Below are 24,406 nucleotides of genomic sequence, written 5' to 3'. Positions count from 1 at the left end.
TATTCTTCTAAGTCAGTCTATTTCTACACTTATGCCTGTGAAATTCACCACTGAGGCTTATAATAGGTTAGCCAAGCCCTGGGTCTCCTCCATTGTTAATTCCACCCAGAGGTGTAGAAACCCTCTAACAGATTCAGCCATACTTTTGTGCATTATACCACTGTTCTCCTAATTAATCATCCCATTTTCTACTCGAACTCCATTCCCCACCTGGCAGTGGTCTGGATGACTTAACTCTGTACTTAGGTTCTGGTATTCTCCTCTTACAAATCCTTTGGTGCCTTCTGACTACCTTCTGGACAAAGTTTAAAGTCATTGTACAGCTTAGAAGGCCCTCTATTATCTGTCCCTCTGGGTTGTTTTTTTTTTTTTTTTTTTTTACCACCTCTGCTGCCTTGTACTTTATACTCATTAGGAAATTCATTCATTTCTCAAATAGGCCAATGCCTCTCTTCTTTCTAGACCTTAAGATACAGACATTTCTTCACACACTTTTCCCACAATTCTGACTAATCTCTACCTCTCCTTCAGATATCAACTTAAATGACACTCCATTCATAGAACTTTCTTATTCCCAATAGGCAGGTTTTTCATGTTAGGCACCGGCAAAGCAGCGCCAGTCCATTTACTGTTTGCACAAGTTCCTGCCAACGGAAAACTCACATATTTCTGCCAAACTAATCACTGGGACCACAGACTTCTCCAGGCCCATCTTTCTCTAAATCCATCATTCTCCTATTGAATGGATGAAAAAGCGGCAGTGGGGAGGCTGTAATTATTTATAGCAGGTCAAATTTTGTTTCTACAGAGAGAACCCTAGGACCAAATTTTGGAGAGCTTAGCATATCAGCTACCTAGCACCTTTTCGTCCTGCATTTGGGGTACAAATTATCAATGGTAGAGCTACATTTAAGTTCTGCTTCAACATGTGGTCACATTTATTTATGCGTCTAATCTCTATAGCATACATCCTATGAGGTTAAGGACCATCTCTCTTTCTGTTGATATTTTATTTTTATTGTCTGCCATAATGCCAGGTCCATAGGACATAGTTAATAAATACATGTTGAATGACATGGAGAGAACAGAAATGACTAGTCCAAAATCATAAGCCCTACTTAGCAGTATAGTTTCTGATTTTACTAATCTTGTGCTAATAGTCCTAAAACCAAACTGTATTATGACTATTTGCCATCTTGGTTAGTAATGACTTCCTTAAAGCTTAGTCTTACGCAAAGTAATATAGACACAATGGTCTTACCTAAAATATTTAGTGAATATAGAGCGCTGTTAGTACATGTGCTTTAGTAATTTTAATTGTGGAAGAAAATACTCTCTTGTATGTATTTTTTAAAACATTTAGGAAAGCCAAGAAAACAGATAACAAAGTTTTGAATGCACAACTTACCTCCACGTCCAAAATTCCCAATCTCGCTTGGGCCACTATTGCTGTTGTTTACTGGCAAGCTGGTGGCTGGCCACGAATCAGCAAGCCATGGGTAACTGGGATCCCCAGCATTTAGAAGACCAGGACGGCTGAAACAGAAATTAAAAGGAAATCAATCGGTGGAGCTCCATGAGAGATTTGGACACCTGTCTCCTGCACTAAAATCGATGAAAGAATTTAAGAAGATTTTAATTCACTTCCAATTAAAATGTGTAGTTTCTCAAGAATCCAGGAACTTCCGCAGTTCATTAAGACTATATATAGCCTGTCCGTGGAAGCAGAAGCATCCTGCCTGGGATTCTGCTGACATCCAAATGAATTCCGTTGTCTGCCTCGAAACTGGTGGGAATTGGTAACACAGCAGGATCCCGAAACAAGGTTTGATGACAAATTGGCACCTCAAGGGAACAATTGCTCAGGGTGACTGCTCAGTATCAGCCATCTCCAGGACTTTGGGCTATTGCTTCCTCCATTCCTACGGCCCCCCCCATATTTATCTGTCCCCTGTAGGCTGTAACCCCTGTTACGAGCCCTCGTGATTGATTTAGAGGCAAAGAACTTGAGGGAAATTAATGAACAGTACTTATATTGTTCCATCAATAGCACATTTCCAAATTCTCTAAGTTGTGAGATATTACAGGTATACTAAAGATTTTAAGGTAATTAACGATTCACTGTGATCTGATCCAGCATGCGAGTATAATCGAAGAGAAAAACTTCCCTCACATCATATTGAATAAAGAATTCCCATTTTTGATATAAAAGATGGGACTCCGTTTCCTTTCCAGATTATTAGCATATTTACAAAGAAATAGCAACATCTATAATCATTGCACTTTATTTTTGATAGACCGTTTCTGTGAAATCCCTAAGAGAAACATGTGTTTCTATGGCAACTGCAATAAGAAGATCCAACTGCTTACTTGCTACATGCACTAACTCTCATTAGACCTAATCTCTTTTTGCTAAAATATTGATTAAATGGGAGATTGGAAGTTATTACCAGAGCCTAATTACAATCTCCATATTGGCAAAGGGGAAATAGATGAGGATATATGGGTTTGTTATCAGCTTTTATCAATTTCAATTGAGTATCCAAAGTTGTGGAATCCAGTCCTATCAATCTACAGCCTATTCATCATCCATGAATCATTTACTTTGTGATCGATTATGTGTAATTGTTCACTCACAGCAATTTAGTGAGAGCCAATAAGGAGTCTTAAACAACAGCAACTTCATTTGCTAATGTCTAATTAATGCAATAAACATCCTGCTAACAAATGAACACATTCCTTGTGATATTTACTACTAATTTCTTCAGGGGCATCTGGGAGATATGAAACATCTGGACTTGATTCCTCTAAAGTGCACAACAGATAGATCATTAAACCTTGTGGTAAGCCATTTAATTCCTCCTAGAATTCTCAGACTTATAAGTGATCGTTTATTACAATAATAGCCTCTTACTATAGTTTCCCCAGTCCTGATTAAAAATAATAATAAAAAAGAATCTCCTTAGCATACCTCCCATTGCTCATTAGTCCTCCATCGCCTCTTTGAAATGTAACTGTTAAAAAAAAGAAAGACACACACACACATACAAGTAGTCAATATTAATTACGATTAATACCAACTACATATTGGTCCTCAGTTTAGAGCTGAGGCCTCTGGGAATTTTAACAAAATATAATTAACATAATTGTACAGAGAATAAGAAGCCGTGGTTTGGCCCAGGGCAAAGCCATCATTTGCTCCAACTTTAATAAGACATTTAAAAATACTTCAAGCCAAATGTATGGTTAAGTCAAAAGGGCAATTTGTGTTTGGATATCAAAAACTGTTACAATTGGTAGATACAGCGTCATTGGAAGGTCAACATGCATTAACGGGGGATTATCAGATAGCGATTTATAATCTTAGTATGTGGGTATCCTAATTAGACAGCACAACATAAAATGCACATAACAGAAATTGAAACAGAATAGTTCAAACAGGTAATAACATCCTGCCAGTGGACAAGAGAAACAGGTACTGATTGACGACATAGTCCTTATCATCACAGATCCTTTTAGGGACACTGTTAAATCACTATGAATTGAACAACTACAATTACAATAGACATAAAGTATAGAGAATACTGTGTTGAGTGTTTTGTTTTATCATCCAACCTTCCCCCAAAATGAAATTTTCAAATACTTTTGCTGAATATATTAAAATATGTAATGAATGAATATATTCAAATATGTAATAATTGCAAAAACTTAAGTCCTTTATAAAACTCTGGAACTTGTTAGTCATATCAACAAGCATTCCGTAGAGCGATACCTGGAGAAGACCTCTCTCTGGACACTAGATTCCATTCTGCAAAGCTATTAACATTAAAAAAGTGGATTTCAAGGATTGGCCAAAGAACATAAATATCAGTGTGGAGCCATCATTTCTTATCCAAAATCTTTGTAGCCCAATATATTTGGAATTCAAAACGTTTCAGATCTCAGAAAGGTAATACAGTGCATACTATAGAGAGGATCCAAGTCAGCAACTCTATTCAAAGTTACTTAATGTGTTCACAATAAAATATAATAAAATAAAATCATGATTGGTGGGATAAAGTCTATGATAGTTCCACATTAGCATGGATCAAATTTTGCCACTCAATGAGTTAACTAGAACTTTGGCGTTTAGAAGTTCATGGACTGCAAAATTGCAATTCTGACTAAAATAAATACAGATCAGAGAAACCAATTCCTGGGGCTGAAGGAAAAAACTTCTGGTTATGGGGCGGGGGAAGGAGGTTGGGAGGGGAAGGGTAAAATAGTCCATGGGGATTAAGGCGTGAACTTGCTGTGATGAGCCCTGAAACATTAAAAAATAAATAAATAAATAAACAAAACAAGAAATTAAGAAAAAAAATTGCACAGATGTGAATCCAACATGTCTTTTTTTTTTTTTTTTTTAAGATTTTATTTATTTATTTGAAAGAGAGAGAGAGAGAGTGCACACAAGCAGGGGGAAGGGCAGAGGGAGAGGCAGGCTCCTGGCTGAGCAGAGGGCCTGATGCAGGACTCGACTCCAGGACCCTGAGATCATGACCCAAGCCGAAGGCAGACTGAGCCACCCAGGCGTCCCCAACATGTCTTATCTTTGGAAAATACTGATTATATTTACCATGATTTCCTAATGAATAAAAAATAGAGAAAAAAAATAAAAGAAAGTTTTATGAACTGATTCACATCTTAAATAGAGGACATATTGTTACTTAAAGTATACATATAATAAATCCTTTTTAATTTGAATAATCTCTCCATAATTCATCTATTCCTCAAATTTTTCTATGAAATATGATAGCTCTTTAAATTTTGTAAATTTACAGATGCAATTCCCCACTCCCTTCCTTAAGATCATTTAATGACACATCTCTCACGACATCGTAATTGGGTGATAGGATCATGATTCCCAGGGTCTATCAGGAGGTAGTACTTTGAGGAACACCTGGCTGGCACCTGAAGTATACTTCCTTATCAATTTTTCAGGCGCCATCTCAAATTCATTATAAAACAATTCTGACATATCCTTTGTATCTGCCCAGGACTGGCTATGGACAGTTCCTCAGAAAAGATGAAAGAATACTGATCACAACTCTGCTTCCTGACAAGCTTGCTTAAGTGACAGGAATCAAGAATCAGCAGTGGTCCATACCACTTCGGGTCCCATTAATAACTACTTTTGACAACAACAAAAGAAGAATTAATCTGAAACAATTAATAAAAAAAATTGAGCACTAGAGCTATTAAATAAAGCCCTGATTAGGGGAAAAATATGCACACAAAACGTGAGAACAGTACAGCTAATTAGCTTTCCATCCGATGTGACTTTCTAGTTACGTGGTTTTTTAATGGACTATCAAGTGATTGTTTTACTCTACTAAGAGAGTTAAGATAATGTTGTGAATATCATTGTGAATACGCAAATAAGCAGGCACCTGATGGGCTACACCTCAAAATGTGCTATTTAGAAGACAGGTGGAAAGAAGCTAAGTATTTCTCCTAATTTAGATGCGCTTTCGTCCCCACTCGAACTTTCCATTATTGCTAGTAAGTGATATAGAGAAAAGGAGGGCAACTGGAGCTGAGGCACAAAAATTGAGTTGCACTTAACTTTTACATATGAACCAATGGTAAATTCTTCATAAAAATGTAAATTTTAGAGGTGTCTGGGTGGTCCAGTTGGTTAAGCATCTGACTCTTGGTTTTGGCTCAGGTTATGATCTCAGAGTCATGAGCTCAAGCACTGCATCAGGCTCCAGGCTCAGCGGGGAGTCTGCTTCAGATTCTCTCTCTCCTTCTCCCTCTGTCCCTCCCGCTTTCACTCTCTCTCTCTCTCTCTCTGTGGGGATTCAGAGTGCCTGGATAGATAAGATTTAAGTGAACTATGGCTCCTGAGGTGAGACCAATTGAAAAGAAAAGGAGGAGTGCCTGGAACTCTGGGTTTCCTTTCAAGTTTCTGCGCTGAAAACAGCCAGGTCTTTATTGTGGTTTAGTGCTCTCAACTAGGGTGTAAATATTTAACTTAGATGAAAAACACTCTTAAGTTATGGTCACATTTCATCATTCCCTTAGCCCACACACATGTTACCAACACTGTTTGCTTTGTTTGCATCATGCATTTCCTCATATGTCTATGACTTGATTATTAAAGCCTAACATTCCTTTCTGTTCTTCTGTTCTTACTTGATGTATTGATAAGACCTGTAATTAAAGGGGAGACTGAGTCTGGCTCGGGACCTTTTGCTACTAGAGAGTCAGGTCCTCTCACTCTCTCCTTTCTTTTATTTAGGTGTCTGGAGTAATCTTTTCATTTGGTACCTCAGGGTTTGCTAGCCAAACCTAGCACTCTCTCTAAAATAAACAAATAAATATATTTTTTTAAGTGTAAAACTTAAACTTATAAGGCAACACTCAAAATCTTATCAGATGGCATCCAAATGGACATCAAGCAGTTGAAAGGATGCTCCACATCACTAATCATTAGGAAAAAAAAAGTCAAAATTACAGTGGATGCTCCCTTGCACCCATTAAGATGGCTACTATGCAAGACAGAATAATAAGTGTTGGCAAGGATGTAGAAAAATGGGAACTCTGGTGCACTGCTGTTGAAATGTAAAATGGCGAACCCATAGTGGAAAATAGTTAACAGTATGGTGGCTCCTCAAAAATTAAAAATATAAAATTATCATATGATCTAGAAATTCCACTTCTGAGTATATACCTAAAAGCATTGAAAGCTAGGTCTCAAAGAATTAAAGTAGTATTATTCACAAGAGCTAAAACCTGAAAGCAATCTAAATGACCATAAATGGATGAATGGACAAGAAAAATGTTGTGTATACATACAATACAGCTATATGAAAGAAGAGAATTCTGACATACGCTAAACTTGAGGATATCATGCTAAGTGATAGGTCAGTCATAAAAGGCAAGTACTATATGATTCCACCAATATGAGGTAGATGGAGTGGTCACAATCATAGAGACAGAGAGTAGAATGGTGGTTGCTAGAGGTTGGAGAAGTGGGGATATGGGTGTTATTGTTTACAGGTATAAAATTTCAATTTAGAAGATGAAAAGAGTTCTACAGATGGATGGTGGTGATGATAGCACAACATTTTGAATAATGACACCAATCTGTACACCTGAAAATAGGATAGTACATTTTATGTTATGTGCATTTTAACACAATAGAAAACTGGGAAAATACAATCAGGATTAATTTACAGACATGTTAGAATACGGACACTATGCTAAGGTTCATATTTACCAACTAAGAATTACATGTTGTGAGTAAAATGCTTTTAAATTTTGAAGCACTTAGGACATATTCAGTTTCTATCTGTGTTACAATCATCATTAAAATCTGTTTTCAAACCTTTCTAGACCTCTTTTGGCTAAATATTTCATAATGACACTTATCTTTGCACCTCTACATACCAACTGTACAAAGGCAAAAATGAACAGTACATTATGTAAATACGTGATCAACTTAAAATGGTCCATAGACAGAATTTGGTATACATGAAAATTCTCCATTTTGTATGTTGCCATGACAAAAGAAAACAAAAAACCGAAAATAATCAAACAAAAAACAACTCTTATCATAGTAAGATTGATTCATTGTCTTCGTAAAACAAGGGGAAAAAGGATGAATATTCAAGTTTCCCTTTTATTCCATGCTCCAAACTTAGATTTGTTCTGTTTTGAAAAGTAGACCAAAAGGAACTGGGTCGTATTAGACCACAAGACGAAAAGTAGACTAGAAATAAGGACAAGCAATTAGAATGAGTAAAATAGAAGTCATATATGGTGTTTTGATGAGCCTTTTTCTTCCCTCCCCTCTTTCCTCCCTCCCTTCCTTCTATCCTTCCTTCCTCTTTCTTTCAGTCTTTCTTTTTGTGCAGAAATAAAATAAAATAAAATAAAATAAATTCCACAGCAAATTGAAAGCTGTTTGAGGCAGCTTTCATTTCAAAGAAATGTTGAACTTCCTTGAATTTAAAAGCAAGGGGGATGGAAGTAGAGGTTGTTGGACAATTTTGCTCTAGTCATGATTTTTATAATCACAGTGTAATAACTTTGTGCTTAACAGAGATAAGTTTGAAAGAAGTGTGAATCTTTACCGGGAAGGAGTCCCTGCTAGTATCTAAAGTTAAGAACTTTCAGGGAACAACACACAGAAGTTTTTACTGAAAACTAACTGGATAGTGCTAATGTATCTAAAAAGTTCTACAGATACCACAACCTGAAGTGTTTAAGAATGGCGTTAAATATTTTGAATTTATTGCAATATTTATAAAGGATATGAGGTAAAGAGATTTTGCAAGTTACATCGTACAGAATGTACCTCTACTATTATCTGGCAGGATTAATCCTAATCTCACGCCTGCTAGAACTGAGGGGGAAGGGAAATACAGTGATGTGGTAAATTGACATTTTGAGGTAAGGAAGCTTTCAGAGTGCCTATCTCTAGAAGGCCACATTTTCCTACTCCAAATGGAAACTTTAATGTTGCTAGCCAAGCCTCCTTCCCTTTCCTGATAAGCTATTTCTCAAAAATGAATGTAGATTAATCCTCTTTTAATAAGCATTAACACAGCCCAGATAATCAGAGTATAAAAATTCCATCAAATCTTTTAGCTGTCTTTGGATAGTTTTGTCAAATAATTTCTATTTCACCAATGGTTTTTAAAGCCTATGCAAGAAGTGTTTAGCACTTCATAATTTGCTCACTCATTAAACTTTATATTTACTGAGTTTCACAGAATCTGTTATTCTCAAAGGTAATACTCATAAACTATCACTCACCCCTTTACAAGTAAAAATATATATACTTTCATTACAAAGTTGACAAATGAAAAATTGAGAATAGGAAAGTGAACAACGTAAGTTTGAAAAGAGTCATGTAACCTTTGTGAGGATTATAAAATGGATATACATGAACATGCATATTATCTATATAATATAGCTACACAGAATCCTCATGAGAGCTCCATGATTTTTACCCATACTTATGTTGCTCATTTATCTATTTACGAACACTGTTAACACATGTGATCAAACATTTACTCTAGATTCAAAAATCACCTAATGGTCTCTATCTCCCGCCCAAATCTTTTTACCATTCATTTGATGCTATAACTCGGGTGGTGAATTATTCAAGCAGCCAGGAACCTCACATGCGGTGACAAGAAGACTGTTAGTGCGCAATGGAGAAGAAGATAAATAACATTGTATGATGCTCAATGAAAGTATAAAATCATTTCACACAGAATATGAGATATAAGGATTCCTCTTTTTGTCACAGCTGCCCCTCTTTGCACCATGTGCAAAGATGTGGCACGTGATTGTGCCTGAAGAATTTAAATAAAGGATAAATAGGAAAAAAAAATTGAATAAGACATTCGTGTGTAACATTGCCCTGGGGAAATCTCCACTATCTGCTGTGTAAAGAAGCAAAATAGGTTCAAGCCAAATTCTCCTTTCAGATCATTTTTTTCAAGATTTTATTTATTTATGAGAGAGCAAGCAAAAGAGAGAGTACGTGCCGGAGAACAGGGGAAAGGGAGAGGTAAAAACAGACTCTGCACTGAGAAGAAAGCCCAAAATAGGGCTCTATCCCAGGACCCTGGGATCATGACCTGAGCCAAAGGCACACGCTTAACCGACTGAGCCACCCAAGTACCCCGCACAGATCACTTAAATATGTAAGTTTGCATTTGATTCTGATAGTTATTTTTATAATGTAAGGTGTCATTCCACTAGTGTCTTATGATAACTATGTTTAAATCCTCTGATATATAAGAAAAATATCAATACCTAGTAGCACCTTTTTTTCTCCCTTCTAGACATTCAAATATAATTATCCACATGACAGAGAGCCAAAGACTAGCTGTAATAAAAGTCAGTGAGTTCTCCTGCACAGAGTGAGTGGAAGGCATCTTGCTGAGAGTTAGAATCTCTAACCTGAAATATATTTACATATCTTCCCACTAGTTAAAATCTTCCCTGTTCCACCTCTAGTGGTTAAGAAGAGATTTGGGGGGCGCCTGGGTGGCTCAGTGGGTTAAAGCCTCTGCCTTCGGCTCAGGTCATGATCTCAGGGTCCTGGGATCGAGGCCCGCATCGGGCTCTCTGCTCTGCGGAGAGCCTGCTTTCCCCCTCCCTCTCTGCCTACTTGTGATCTCTTTCTCTCTGTCAAATAGACGAATAAAATCTTTGAAAAAAAAAAAAAAAAAGAAGAGATTTGGAATGAAGTAGGAAAAAGGGAGTGCTGAAATCAAATTTTACCTGCTTTATAATCCTACTTAGAGTCAGCCAAGATTTATTAAAATGCATATATATGTATATATATATATATATATACACATATGTGAATTGCATCAGGTATATATGTATATCTTAATATATATAAATTTCACCAGCTGTTTAAGTATAATCTAAGAGCAAAATTGGGGTTTGAAATAAATGAAGTATCTTATGTTATAAAGTTAATCTAAATATTTATCCCAAAGTAGATTTTTTGTTTGTTTAGGAAAAAAAACTACCAATGCTCTCATGAATTAACAATAAAGTCTGGACACCATATAGACATTACCATGCAGTGAAAAAGTGAAAATATTAGTCTTTTTACTTTGTGAGTAAAATCACATTGTCTCCATGCTTGTAAAATTTATAAGATTCCCACAGAATTGTTATGATAACTAAAATATAAACAGAACCAGTACAAATAGGGTACATTCTCCATAATTTTTACAAAACACTCCAAAGAAAGAAAAAATAGCCCTGTATGAAATCTCTGTGCTCTTAAATAGATCATTAGCTCATGCATAAAATATCAGAAATTTAAACCTATGGTACATACTCCACTAATCATTTATATTTAAAAATCCCCTTTTTAAAAAGTTGTATAAGGACAGGAACACGAAAATTTTAACAGGTGGAGGATAGGATGTATATGGAAGGAAATGTGTAAAAAAGTTTACCAAGGCAGATATGCAATGCTAGGTACCTACGGTTCGGATTTTCATTTGCTTCTCACCTAGAAGAGAACAGCAGTTGCTGGAAGGCAAATTGCTAGTTGAAGGTGAATCCATTCTGAGAGTCAGCCGTCTATCAATTAAGTATAAAGGTTTTGAAAGGCTGCTCTCTGGCTTGGCCTTACTCCAAAATATTTGAAGGGCATAGCACCTTCTGAGTTAGGAGTTTCTCTACAAGCAGATGGATATCAATCATGATGAGAAATGATAATAGGAAATGTACTATACTTGTCAAGCTCAAAGACCAACAGATATTTTCAAATTAAATGCATAGGTTTTGCAAAATCTGCCATTGAAAAAAAAAAGGAAAAGAAAAAGAAAAAAGAAGTCTGTCTGACATAATTTTACTAAAAGCACAAACCTACTAGTTATGAGAACTATGTTATTTATAGGAGTGAGCACCTGAGTGCGGAGAATAACAATGCAACACCTCAAATGTGGATATCTTAGAACTCTGCATTGAAACTAGAGCAGTCAATCTTCTACTATTTTCACTGAAATCAAGAAAAGGGATAAACACTAAATAGTCCATGAATTAAATTAGTTCTTCCTTATGATTTACATGATTCATATGTATGTCACAGAGATGAACTGTAACATGGCAATTGATTTAACAGATGGGTTAACGACAATGCCTACAAGGAATGAAGGTAGATCAATGGACTGCAGACCAAGAAGGTACATTAAAGTATCATGAATGTTCAAGACTCCGACACTAGTTACCGCCTAGCACCCCTTGCTGGAAAGAACCCCTCAATGATGTGGGGATACAGCAGTCAGATGACACAGCCCAAGGAAGAAGCCATCAGCAATCAGTGAGACATGAGAAAGGCAGAATGACTGCAAGTCACAAAGCACGGAATCCCCTTTTCAATGGATACACTGTCCTGCTTTCTCTAGTCATGGAAATTTACTCTAATAGTTAATAATCTCCTTAATTTTCATAAGATATGGACATTAGCCACAATGCTATAATAGAAAGATTATGTGTAAATGCTGTCAAATAACAAGCAAGAGAACCAAGTAGGTGCTATCCCCTTCTATTTTGCACTATTTAGACATTATCAGTGGCTAAGAAGCCTAAAAGCTAGAACAGCTTATAAGCTTAATAAACTATAAAGCTTCTGTCAGAATCAGTTATTAAGACATTTATAAACATTTAAACTTAAAGTTAAAACTGGAGATAGAAGATTGAATAAACTGTGTCAAAAAATTCTGAAGTGTTTGTAGGATGATGTGAAATTAAAATTGTTCCCTTGTAAATTTTAGAAAGTGTGAAATATTATGAGACAACGTATTTTTATGATTGTCGTTGTTAGAAGAAACACTTAAAATGAATTGCAATTAAAGTTGCTATTGAACATAGCTTCAATACTCAGTTCATTCTTTAAATCACCCCGACCTGATAATTCTACCCCCTCTCCTATCTCCCTCTCTGCCTCTGAAATGTTTTGAGGGCCACAGTTTTTGACATCCTTGAAATTCTATTACAGATTCTAGGAAAAAAAACATTTTTGCAAATAGCTAGGATATCTAGGATCTCCTTTTTCTTCTGCTGCTTCTTTTTCTTCTGCTTTTTCTCCTTTCTAAAAGGCTGATTGGTCACCCTGAAATAGATAGACTAGACTAGTAAATCACTTAATTCATGCTTCATCAGTCTTATTAATTCTGATGAGATTTTTTTTCCTTGTTTTTATTTGCCATCTGGGACAGTTCCTATTGTAATCTACATCTTGAAATACTAAAAGCTATATTTCAAGTATTTTCTTCCTGAGCATGTTAGAAATGATCTTGCCTAAATCCACCTCTTAGATAATGGGTTCAAGGCATGCAGTCTGTGTGTGTGAGTGTGTGTGTGTGTGTGCGCATGCACATGTATATGAGTGTGTTTTGAAGAACTAGTTGAAAAAAAATGGTCACACATTTATCCGTGTGCACTCTTGTTATGCTTCATTGGAGATACAGTAAAAAGCTTGCCTTACAGTCATAATGTGATATGGTGAAAAGAAATACATTAAAGCACGTTTATAATTGCATTTTACAGAGCAGGTGTTTAAAACAAGCCAAAACATCCATTCATTGGTTCGTTCATTCACTTACTCATTATTCAGTCCCATTCCCTCTCTTTCATTTCATCACATTCCTAAAAACAGGAGACTTTCTTAGCTAGAAATAGTCTCTTACCAGCATAGTTACTGAGTCCCTTTCTCTTCTTTCTTCGCCAATACAACCAGATGCTAAAACCCATCAAAATTACCCAGCAGGCACCACCAATACCAGCTATAAAGGCTGGTTGCTTCACAACATCAGTGATTTGCTCAGTAATACTGTTATTGTTTTCAGTAATGACAACTTCATTACGTCCCCCTGTGGAAGAAATAATAGTCTTAGTAAGCATTATTATGACAGTAAGCACAGGAATACGTATATGGTATGCCAAAGACACAGAAAACTAGAAAATTCCTATGAAGGCACGTAATATTTGTGCTCTGAGCATGTCACAATTATTGATAAGTATATTTCATAAGTTTCAGAAGAAGAATCAAATTATGAGTCTAAACTGTGATTAAGAACATGGCTCCCTTATGTTTTGGTTTACTATGAATAGATTCAGAACTGCTTCTTGATTTATTGCCTTATAAATAAGTACTAAAATAAATGGTAGGGTGCAAAATAACAGCAACTTTTCTTTAGTTAGGTAAAGTATGTTTTAATATAGTCTCATTAAAATAAAAAAGAGCAACTGCAACATACATAAAAATTGTTTTTCCTCTATAGCACTGCATCAATTCAAAATATGTCATTTAATATTGTCCTTAATAGTCTAACAAGGATCTTATTTTGATCAAACACCCTTTAATTTTGGGGGATGTATTAAAACTACTATATAAAACAATGACAATTATGTACTTCATAGAGATCAGTATCTATAATTTATGTATATGTATATACATATATACCACAAAAAGGTACATTAAAACTAAACTAATTTGAAAATCTCCTTGAAAGTTGAATTAAAAAGGCAACTTTAATACTAATTCTAAGGTCTATGTTACTAAAATAAACATTTAAATCTGGACTAATGTTACTGTAGAAATAGTCATGATTTTGGCAGTTTAGACCTTTCAGAGATAATTAAGAAAATCTTAATCCATATTTTAAAATAGGTTAAGACTTATGGAATTGTAGTATCACTGAAAAGCAAGGATTTAGGTGTGTATTTAAAAGATTAAGATATTTACACACAGGAAATTAAGTGATTTGTAGTGTCAATATCATATCCTATTAGTTACTAATCAAAGACTTGAAAAATAAATTGAAATCAAAATGTAAGTGGCAAATTGCAGCATATCACACCACATGTATGATGTTCATTATTTTAGTTATTATGGCATTACAACATAGTAGAAAGAATATGGTCTTTGAAGTTTCCTGTTTGGATAGCATCTCTTCCACTTACCAACTTAAATAAGCAATAACCTTAGGTAAGGGACTTAATCTTTTCAGATACCTGTTTCTGTTAGTTGGCAACAGTACCATTTCAAATATTTGGAAGTATTAGTTAAGATGATGTATGTAAAGAGGCTGATAAGGACATAGTAGTTTATGACTCCAAATTATGATCCAAGTATGGGTAAGGGTTACTTTAAGAGCCACTCAAGGAACTTCAGGGATGTAAGTTATAAATTGTTTAGATGTGAGAGTCTTGAAAACCATAGATGACTTGTTTGCCAGTTTCTCCTTTCTTCCAGGTCAGAAATTTAGCCAACATAGCCTAGACTCACTTGTAGTTAAGTGCAGCAAAGTGATTGTTACGATACTGCATAGGCATGTTATGCATACCACCTGTAGACCTGACCCACACACTACTGTGACAATACTTGACATTCTCCCTCTTTGCTAATGTTAAATAGAAAGAAGGGGTCTTTGGAGCATTCTGACCCCTGTAAGAGAATCTAGAGTTATTGATTGGAAGGATCAAAGTTCCCTAAATGACTGTGTGGAGGAGAAACCCTAACCTCCATTCTGCTAATCCATATCAGATGGGACTATGAATAAGGAAAAAAAAAAAACCTTTTATTTTGTTAAGCCAATCATATATAGGCCTTTTTGTTATAGCTGTTACCATTTTTCTTATACATACTTATATTCAATTTCTGAAATGTCTCTTGTGTTAAATTCCATATGTAAAACCCAGATTGACTTATGTAATAACCTGCTAATCTTCCCAACCTATCTGTCCTTAGTTATTATATATATAAACTTAGATAAAAATATATTTAAAATAAACTCATATTTTCAATATAAGACATACACATACCTGCTGATTTTTATAGCTACTAAGAGTTAGTAAAAAGAAAATAAACACATTATTGAACAAGGAGAAAAGAAAACTTATCCTTCATTTGTGTACAAGGTGGATAAAATATGATGTTTTATGTAGTGCAATATTTATGTTACCAAAGGTGTATTACTATTTCTTATGCTGCTGGTATATTTGAAACAATGTTGTCAGTTGGACTAATTAGAGCATAGACAAGGGATGTGTGTGACCTGTAACGCTCCATTGTTCTTGCAGACAAAAAATATAATGAAATGTAATGTCTTCCTCCCATTGGAGAGTAATGAAGAACAAAACTAATTTGTTGGACTAAAAATTAATTAGACACATCAGATTCGATTGTACCTATTACTGTGAAAGTTTGCAGCTGTTCCACATATTATTACCAACTATATAAGGTTAGCACTAAGTGGCCAAATGATTAAAGAAACAATAGCTATATTATTAAGCAAGATTACTGAAAATTATAAGTTATATGGTATAATCTTTGATGCTTACTTATGTAAATGTATGTGGTTGCATTTCTCTGTGTGTAAGTACAACGGTATAGGAGAACTATGGACACTTTGATGTTAAATTATCTTACCAGTGGAAAATACAGACAAAAGAACAATAATGCTTTTAAACCTGTGTATGGCCATTTATTATATTTATATGATATTTTATTTAACATTCCCTTAATGGAACTTTCTGGAATGAAAATAAAACTGAGAAGGAATAGATGAAACAGTACATAGTCTGGCATAAGACAAATCTAAAATTATCAGCCATAAATTACATCAAATGCCAATACATGATTTAATTAAAGCAAAGGGGAAATGAGGTAGAGCTTGAGTCACTTCGAGTGCTGTTTCTAGTACTGAACAGACAATAGAGAAAGCACAAATTGAAACAGAAAAAGATTAGCCATCACTAAATCACTTTTCAACTAAGGAATAACAGTTGTGTAGATAATGTTATCAGACAAGATGTTAAGGTAGATGTGCAGGAGTAATTAAAGGAACAGTTAAAGTCTTCTTCAGTACAACAGTAGATATTAAAAAGAAATAAATCTCTTGAGTATAAACAGCCTTTTCTGTGTTGAGTTGTGCTTGTGTGTGTGTGTGCATGTGTGTGTGCACGTGTGTGAGCATGCATTTATTCCAAGTGGTACAATTCTATTTGATCACATCTTGAATATTGCATGTTCTAGCTACACAAATAGGAGATAGAAATATCATTTATTAGATTATTTTTTACTTCACAGAAAATTTGGAAAGAGTTGTATGATATGCTAAAAATATAAAGTAATAATCATACATTTAAAAATACTTAGTTTTTTTAAATTAATAGAAACTAAAATAAAACTTTCTATTTGATTTAAAACACTCTAAATTAGTTTTCCTTTTTTTAAGCTACTGCACAGTTGTTAAGTTCTTAATTTACATGAGATGAGCTTGGTTAAATGGTATTATTGTAATGGTTTACTTGCCTCCAAGTGCAATAAATCCCCCAAATATTGTGAACAATACATACAGTCACTACAAAAAAAAGAAAAAAACAAACAAACAAAAACTTCCCCTTGCTTGAGAATTACACTTCTAATAAAAATGATAGAAAATACAGTAAAGTATAGATACTTGACAATCTGGGTTAGAAATATTCCAACTGCTAGAGACAGTTAAAACAAAAAACAAAACCCACAAAGCTTTGTTTGCTTATGCATGAATTCTCATAGCAAACAGTGCCCTTTAAATATGTCTCATAAACATTTAAGGAAAAAAGTAAGAGAAGTAAGAAGGGCTTACTTCTAAATAGCATAATATGTGTGTGTGTGTGTGTGTGTGTGTGTGTGTGTGTGTGTGTATCAGTTAAATCCTTTTGGGTGTACCTGTATTTCTCTCTTATTCCAATTTATTTTAGAAAATCTCAGAAGGGCAAGATTGTAGGTTCCCCTCAGGTTAAGAAATTAATTCAGTCTGTATGACTAATTAAGAAAGGAAAGACAATTTAAAGGAAAGTTAATACAATAACTTTTTCTCTTTAACATTTTTAATATATAAAAGAACAAAAACTTGGAGAATATTAAAAAATCAACAGTATGGCTGAATGTTAAATCTCTTCATATATAATAAATATTTTGTAATAAGAAACAATTTCCCAGAAATTGGCAGTGCGCTCTATGTGCATCATTTCAAAAACAAAGAGAAAGAAATGGGACTGGCACATTCTATTGTATCAAACTCTGGGTAAATACTCTTCAAATATGGAAACTCTAGGAAGAACATTTAAAAATATATTAAAGATACTAATAAACAAATAAAAGCAGGAAGAACTGAAGTGATATGTCTGTTGAAAGAAGGGAAATGCACTAGGGGAAATCTGAACTTATGAGGCTTTCTTTTCCCCTTAAAGATTTCAAGCCATACAGTGTTAGGCAGCTAGAACCCAAATTGAAAACTTCAATCATATTGCTATGAGGTGTCAGAGGATACAGTTCTCAGATGACAGTGACTGAAAATTTTCATTGGGAAGCCATGTTCAAGAGCCACATGAAAGTAATATTTCCAAATCTTTATATGAACTCTTCCTTAATCATAGGATGAACTCTTAAGAGTACCTGTAGAACGAAGATTCCAAGAATCTGGTGAATATCAAAAACCAGAAGGCTGAAAAGGCTGAACAGACTTTTCAGCTGATGTTCACTGTAGAGAAAATTGTGTTTAAACCTTGAATTTCATCAAGTTGGAAAATGAGATCAACATATTGGGCTTTTCACTGAAGCCTCTTAAGGGCCATGACTTGGAAGTAAAAGTCAAACTGAGATTTTGCTCTGAGAAAAAGGTCAAAACATAAACAGTCCCGTATTAACAAAGGTAAAATCCAAGCCCCTGAAAAATCAAGATGATCAGCTAGTAACAAAATTCTCTTTAAAACAAGACCTAACATTCTTTAGAAGGTCACTAAATTTAATGGTATGCATCTGCAACGTATAGTATGCAGTAAAAACTACTAAGCATGCAAAAACAAACAAAATAACAATAGCAAAAAAGAAGAAAGAAGGAAAAAAAAATAGAAAGAGACAACCAAAGGTCAAGAGAAAAATTAATCAATAGAAACAGACCATGAGATGACACGGATGTTGAAATGAGGAGAAAGGACTTTAAAGTAGCTATTACAATAAATGGAACATGTAAAAGAAAACAAATGGAAATTCTAGAACAGAAAAGTATATTATATAAAATTAATAATTCACTGGATACTTCCATTTCTGCCCATAAAGAAATAACAGGTATGGGACACATAATCCTACCATAAATAAGTAGAAAAGTTGGCAAAGTATGTAAAACAAAAGGGCAGGATTGTGAGAAAGGGGAAGTGAAAAAAAGGGAGATTTTACTATTTTCATATTTGATCTGAAGATAATGCTAATACTAAAATGTGATGCAGTGAAGGGGAACCCAAATGTGGCTAAACAAAATTCCTGTGTTAAAGAGAAAGTGGAACTCAGGGAGACTGAGGAAATTGAATTTATAGAACAGAATATCTGATAAAAAATGAGTAACATAAAATTTTTTCTTAGTTTTAATTTACTTAAAAGATAAAGATAACTAATGGTTTAAAGCAAAGCAAATAATAATACTACTTTAGTTTGTATATTGGTGTTTACTATATAAGAGTAAAACTATAACAATAGCAAAAATACTGAGAGGAGTGAAAATGGAATTATATTTTTTTTAAGGTCTTGCTAGGAAAATCCTAGAGTAACCATTATTAAAAAAAAAAAACAAAAAAATCCTTAAACCTAAGAAGCCAATATTGAATATAAAATAGAATATAGAAAGTGACTTAATTCAACAAGAAGAAACTAAGAAAATAGGAGCAAATTCAGATAGAAAATAAATAGCAAGATGGTAATTCTAAGCCCAAATGCATCACTAATTACATTGAAGTTAATGGTCTTAACATTCCAATAAGAAGGCAAAGATTGTCATATTGACTTTAAAAGAGACTTAATATATAACATAAATAGTAGAAATGTACAATATTCCTGTAAAAGGATGGAAACAAATCAAACTATGTAAAGTAAATCAACTATGTAAACTAAAGCAAACTATGTAAACTAAAGCAAACAAAGTAAACTATGTAACAAAGTAAACTATGTAAGTAAACTATGTAAACAAACTATGTAAACACTTTTAATATAATGTAGCTATACTAATATTAGACAAAGTACATTTTAGGACAAAGAATCTTACTAGGTAATAAAGTGGGGCATTCCATGATGATAAAGGGTAAGTTCCCTAATAAGACGTAACAATTCTAAGATGTATTCACTTAAAACAAGTAGCAAAATGGGGCGCCTGGGTGGCTCAGTGGGTTATAAGCCTCTGCCTTCGGCTCAGGTCATGATCCCAGGGTCCTGGGATCGAGCCCCACATCGGGCTCTCTGCTCAGTGGGGAGCCTGTTTCCTCCTCTCTCTCTGCCTGCCTCTCTGCCTACTTGTGATCTCTCTCTGTCAAATAAATAAATAAAATCTTAAAAAAAAAAACAAGTAGCAAAATGTATGAAAATAAAAACTTATAGACAGAAAGAAGAAATACAAAAATCTTTAATTATAAAAAATTTCCAGACTCCTTTCTTATTTATTGAAAGAGTAAACAGGCATAAAATCAGTAAAGACCTGAATGACACCACCAACTAATTTAACATGACATTTATGGAATGAACATTCCACTCAAGAACAGAAAAATGCACATATTTTTCAAATGCACAAGAAACATTCCCTAAGACCAAATGTTAAGCCATAAAATAATTCTCCATATTTAAAAGGCTAAATTCAGGGGCGCCTGGGTGGCTCAGTGGGTTAAAGCCTCTGCCTTCAGCTCAGGTCATGATCCCAGGGTCCTGGGATCGAGCCCCGCATCGGGATCTCTGCTCGGTGGGGATCCTGCTTCCTCCCCTCTCTCTGCCTACTTCTCTGCCTACTTGTGATCTCTGTCTGTCAAATAAATAAATAAAATCTTTAAAAAAAAAATAAAAGGCTAAATTTATAATGTACATTTTCTAACCACAGTGGAATTAAATTACAAATCAGAAAGAAAAGTCTATTGTGAAATTCCAAAATATCTGGAAATGTAACAATACACTGCTAAACAACCTCTGCAAAGAGAACGAAATCCTTAGGTGAAGTGAAAAGTATTTTCAACTTCGTGATAAATGGAAACATAATACCTCAAAATGTGTAAGATTCAGCTGAAGATGTGCTTAGTAAGAAATGTATAACTTTAAGCATCTGTATTAGAAAGGTCCAAATCACTGGTATAAATTTCCATCTTAAGAAGCAACAAAAAGTAAGTAGAAGAAAAAATGCAGAAATTAATTAATTAGAAAAATAAATAAAACTAGCAAAGCCAAAAGTTCATACTTGGAAAGATTAAAAACATTGATTAATCTTTATCAAGACTGCTTGAAATTAAAGGGATGGTTGGGAGGGTTGCAAAAAAAAGGGGGGGGAGAAGAAAAAGAGAGAGAGAACACAAATTCTCAGCATAAGAATAAAAGAGATGAGGGGCTCCTGGGTGGCTCCATTGGTTAAGTGTCTGCTTTGGCTAAGGTCATGATCTCAGGGTCCTCGGATGGAGCACCACATCGGGTTCCCTGTTCAGCAGAGGTCTCTTTCTCCCTCTCTCTCCGCCCCTCCTCCCTGCTTGTGTCCCCTGTTCAGCAGAGGTCTCTTTCTCCCTCTCTCTCCTCCCTTCCTCCCTGCTTGTGTCCTCCCTCTCTCTTAAATAAATAAATAAACAAATAAATAAATAAAATCTTAAAAAAAAATAAAAGAGGTAACATAATGACACATCCTGCAACATTACAATTAAAGTGGATTATAAATAAGGAGATAATGCAATTAAGCATATAACAATAAATTCAAGAACTTAGATAAGTTAGACAAATTCACTGATGGCAAAACCAAAAATCCATTTAATACAAGCAGCACAGGAATAATAACAATTCTAAATAAATGCAAATCATAAATACAAAGAGAATATACAAAGAAAACTCTAGGCACAGATATTATAACCAATTCTAGAAAGAATTTAAGGAAGAAAATAAAAGGCCCACAAAAACTCTTAGACTATAGGCGAGAATAGGATATTTCCCAACCCCTTTTATAAAGCTAGTCATCCTGATTCTAAAACCTGACAAAGACATTAGAAGTAAACTATTGATCACTATCCCTCATGAACATAGATGCAAATGTCTTTAGCAGATGTTAGCAAATTGGATGCAATAATATCTGCAGAAAACATAATATATTTTGATCAAGTGAGATTTATCCCAGGAATGAAAGATTTATTCACTTTTGAAATGATTCGATAGATTTTACCATATTAACATATATAGGAAGAAAGGAGACAGAATATTGTTTGAATACACCCTGAAAAAATATGCCACAATTATTAAAATAAATAAGTGAGGTGAGTACGGTCATAAGATGAAAGGGTAATATATAAAAGTAAGTTTATATATAGTACAGAATAAGTGGAAAAGGAATTTAATAAATATACTTACAAAAATAAAATAGGGAAAAATTTAATAAAACATGTGCTGATATACTTAGGAAAATAAATAAGCCTCAACTCGTAGAACACATGCAATTACTTTAAGATGAATTATAGATGTAAGCATAAGAGCTAAAATTATAAGGCTGCTAGAAGAAAATCTAAGGAAATATCTTCACTATCTACAGATAGGACACAATTTCTTAGAAGGCACTAAACATAGAAGAAAAATGTGGTACCTTGTAGTTCACTAAAACTTAAAAATTCGCTAATCAAAAGACACTATTAATAAAAAAAATTAGGGAATCCATAGATGAGGAAAAAATATTTGCCATGAAAAACTGTATGACAAAGAGTTTGTATCCAGAATGTATCGGTTCTCCTATCCAGTAACAAGAGAGAAACAACACATTTTAAAAAGGCAAAGACTTGGAAATTGTACAAAAGAAAATATGTGAGTGGCCAATAAAACACATGTAATGTTGTTCAACATCATTAGTCATCAAAGAAAACTGAAGTAAAGACAATAGTGAGGTACACTTTCAAACTCCTTGGCATGACTAAAATTGTGGATGGGTAACATCAAATGTTGGTGATGGTGTAGAAGGAACGCAAGTCATATAGTTTGCTAGTGTAAGTATAAAATTATACAATAATATGAAAGTCTTTACAATTTCTTATAAACTATGTCAATCCTATTACCTAAAAATTCCACCTCTAGGTATCTCTCCAAAGGAAATTAAAACATATGTCCTCAAAAAGACTTACACAGGAATGTTCATGCCCTCAAGAGAAAAGCAGAGAAACAAAATAAGATATATCCATGCAATTGAATACTGCTCAGAAACAAAACATATGAATTGGATGATACATACATGGGTAAATCTCAAAAACATTGTTTAGTGAAAGAAGCCAGACACAAAATATTATATTCTACGTGATTCCATTTACATATATTTCAAGAACAGGCAAACATAATCAGTGTTAACAGGGAACAATTGTCTGTGATGATGATAGTGCATTTAATAGGGATTTCTTCTTTGGGATAATATATTTGGATTACAAAGTTTCTTTTGGCCTGTTTCTGGTTAAATTTTGACAACTTTCTTGCTTGGAGGATTTGAAACACAATGCACTTTCTTCAGTAACTGCCTCATTTCTTATTATATTTCAATGACATCAAAATTGTTAGTGAAATTATTGATTAAAAATTATTTTCAAACCGATTTTCAGCATTTAAACACTTAGTGATTATAATTTGAAGAAGTTTCTGGGAAACTTGAGAGCACAAGAAATTGCTAACTATTTTTATAAGAAACCCTAGTCAGTCAACCTATTTGCCTATATGATGAGTGCACCCTCTTCTCATTGCTGCAGATCTACTGTTAGGATACAGATTAAAAATATCATCTACCTTGTTACCATTTCGCTAACTGATAACAGGCCACAGAGATGTACTCACCAATGATTATTGGCTGTGGCTCGCTTTTTACTCCAACCCCTGCACTCGTGCTAGCGGCAACCTCTACCCGGTATTGGATACCTGGGAACAATCCACCAATTATTACAGATCGAATGGCTGCATCCACAGTTTTGTTGATATGGAATCGTGTTTCATTCCCCAGGCACCAGATCTATAGAAATGTAAAGCGAGAAACAAAAGAATATAAAATTATCCTTTCTGTCAAATTGATGACCTATTTTTTTAGTAGTGACCGATCTATTCTCTTGGCTTATAGAAGTATTTGTAAATGACATTTTCTAAAGGCTAATATTTGCAATTTGTTTATCTACGTGTGTGTGTATGGTGTGCATTAAAGGAAGAACAGTAAGAGAAGCTAAAACCACGCCATGTTCCTTTATATCTTACAACAAACAATGAATGCTCATAATGCAGTGATTCCTTAAACACTTCTGGAAAGTGTTCCTTGGTCACAAACAGTATTTGGGTATGGATTAAAACACATAAACTTCTCTGCTTAATTTATTTATCAAGGTTTGTTATGCATATAATCTATTAAAATATGGTGATTATTAGTTGTAATATCCAACGGATATAGGTGCACATTTAAGTGATTTATATTCTATTTAAGAAACTATTAACTTACCCAGAAGTAGTTAACAAGATTAATTGACCTAAGTTATAAGTATTGACTGAGATGAAATTAAGGCCAATATTTACATTGACAGTAATAAATCTCAATATTGATCAAAACATATGGACATATACACAGACACATTCATGAGAACAGAGTGGTAGATAGTCTTTGAAAACCAATGTGAAAGAATCCAGGCTTTTACTCTAAGTAAGAATCATACTTCAAAGCATACTTTGTCCTGGGATATGGAGATCTGTTACTGTCAAATGCATTATAAAAAGAATCATACTGTGTATACATATTTGCATTCATAATCTATAGTATTTCATAATCTACATGGAGATACATAAGTGGAAATACACATGGTTTGTTTTTGAAACAGGTAA

General features: G+C 34.2%; 1 protein-coding gene across 1 annotated transcript in view; it reads right to left on the bottom strand.

Moving 5' to 3' along the window:
* The window catches only part of ROBO2 (roundabout guidance receptor 2), a 584,467-nt gene that overhangs the window by 49,462 nt on the left and 510,599 nt on the right, over window positions 1-24,406 (bottom strand). Inside the window, exons 17-20 of the mRNA XM_080815165.1 lie at window positions 23,384-23,555; window positions 13,221-13,403; window positions 2,972-3,014; window positions 1,409-1,536 (exon numbers count right to left, since the gene is read on the bottom strand). Coding sequence (XP_080671291.1) covers window positions 1,409-1,536; window positions 2,972-3,014; window positions 13,221-13,403; window positions 23,384-23,555 — 526 coding nt within the window. The remainder of the gene's footprint in view (window positions 1-1,408; window positions 1,537-2,971; window positions 3,015-13,220; window positions 13,404-23,383; window positions 23,556-24,406) is intronic.

The sequence above is a fragment of the Martes martes genome, assembly GCF_963455335.1.
Source record: "Martes martes genome assembly, chromosome: 1".
NCBI lineage: Eukaryota > Metazoa > Chordata > Mammalia > Carnivora > Mustelidae > Martes > Martes martes.
Note: the sequence above shows the minus strand (reverse complement) of the source record. Positions and strands in the feature narration are given on the sequence as shown.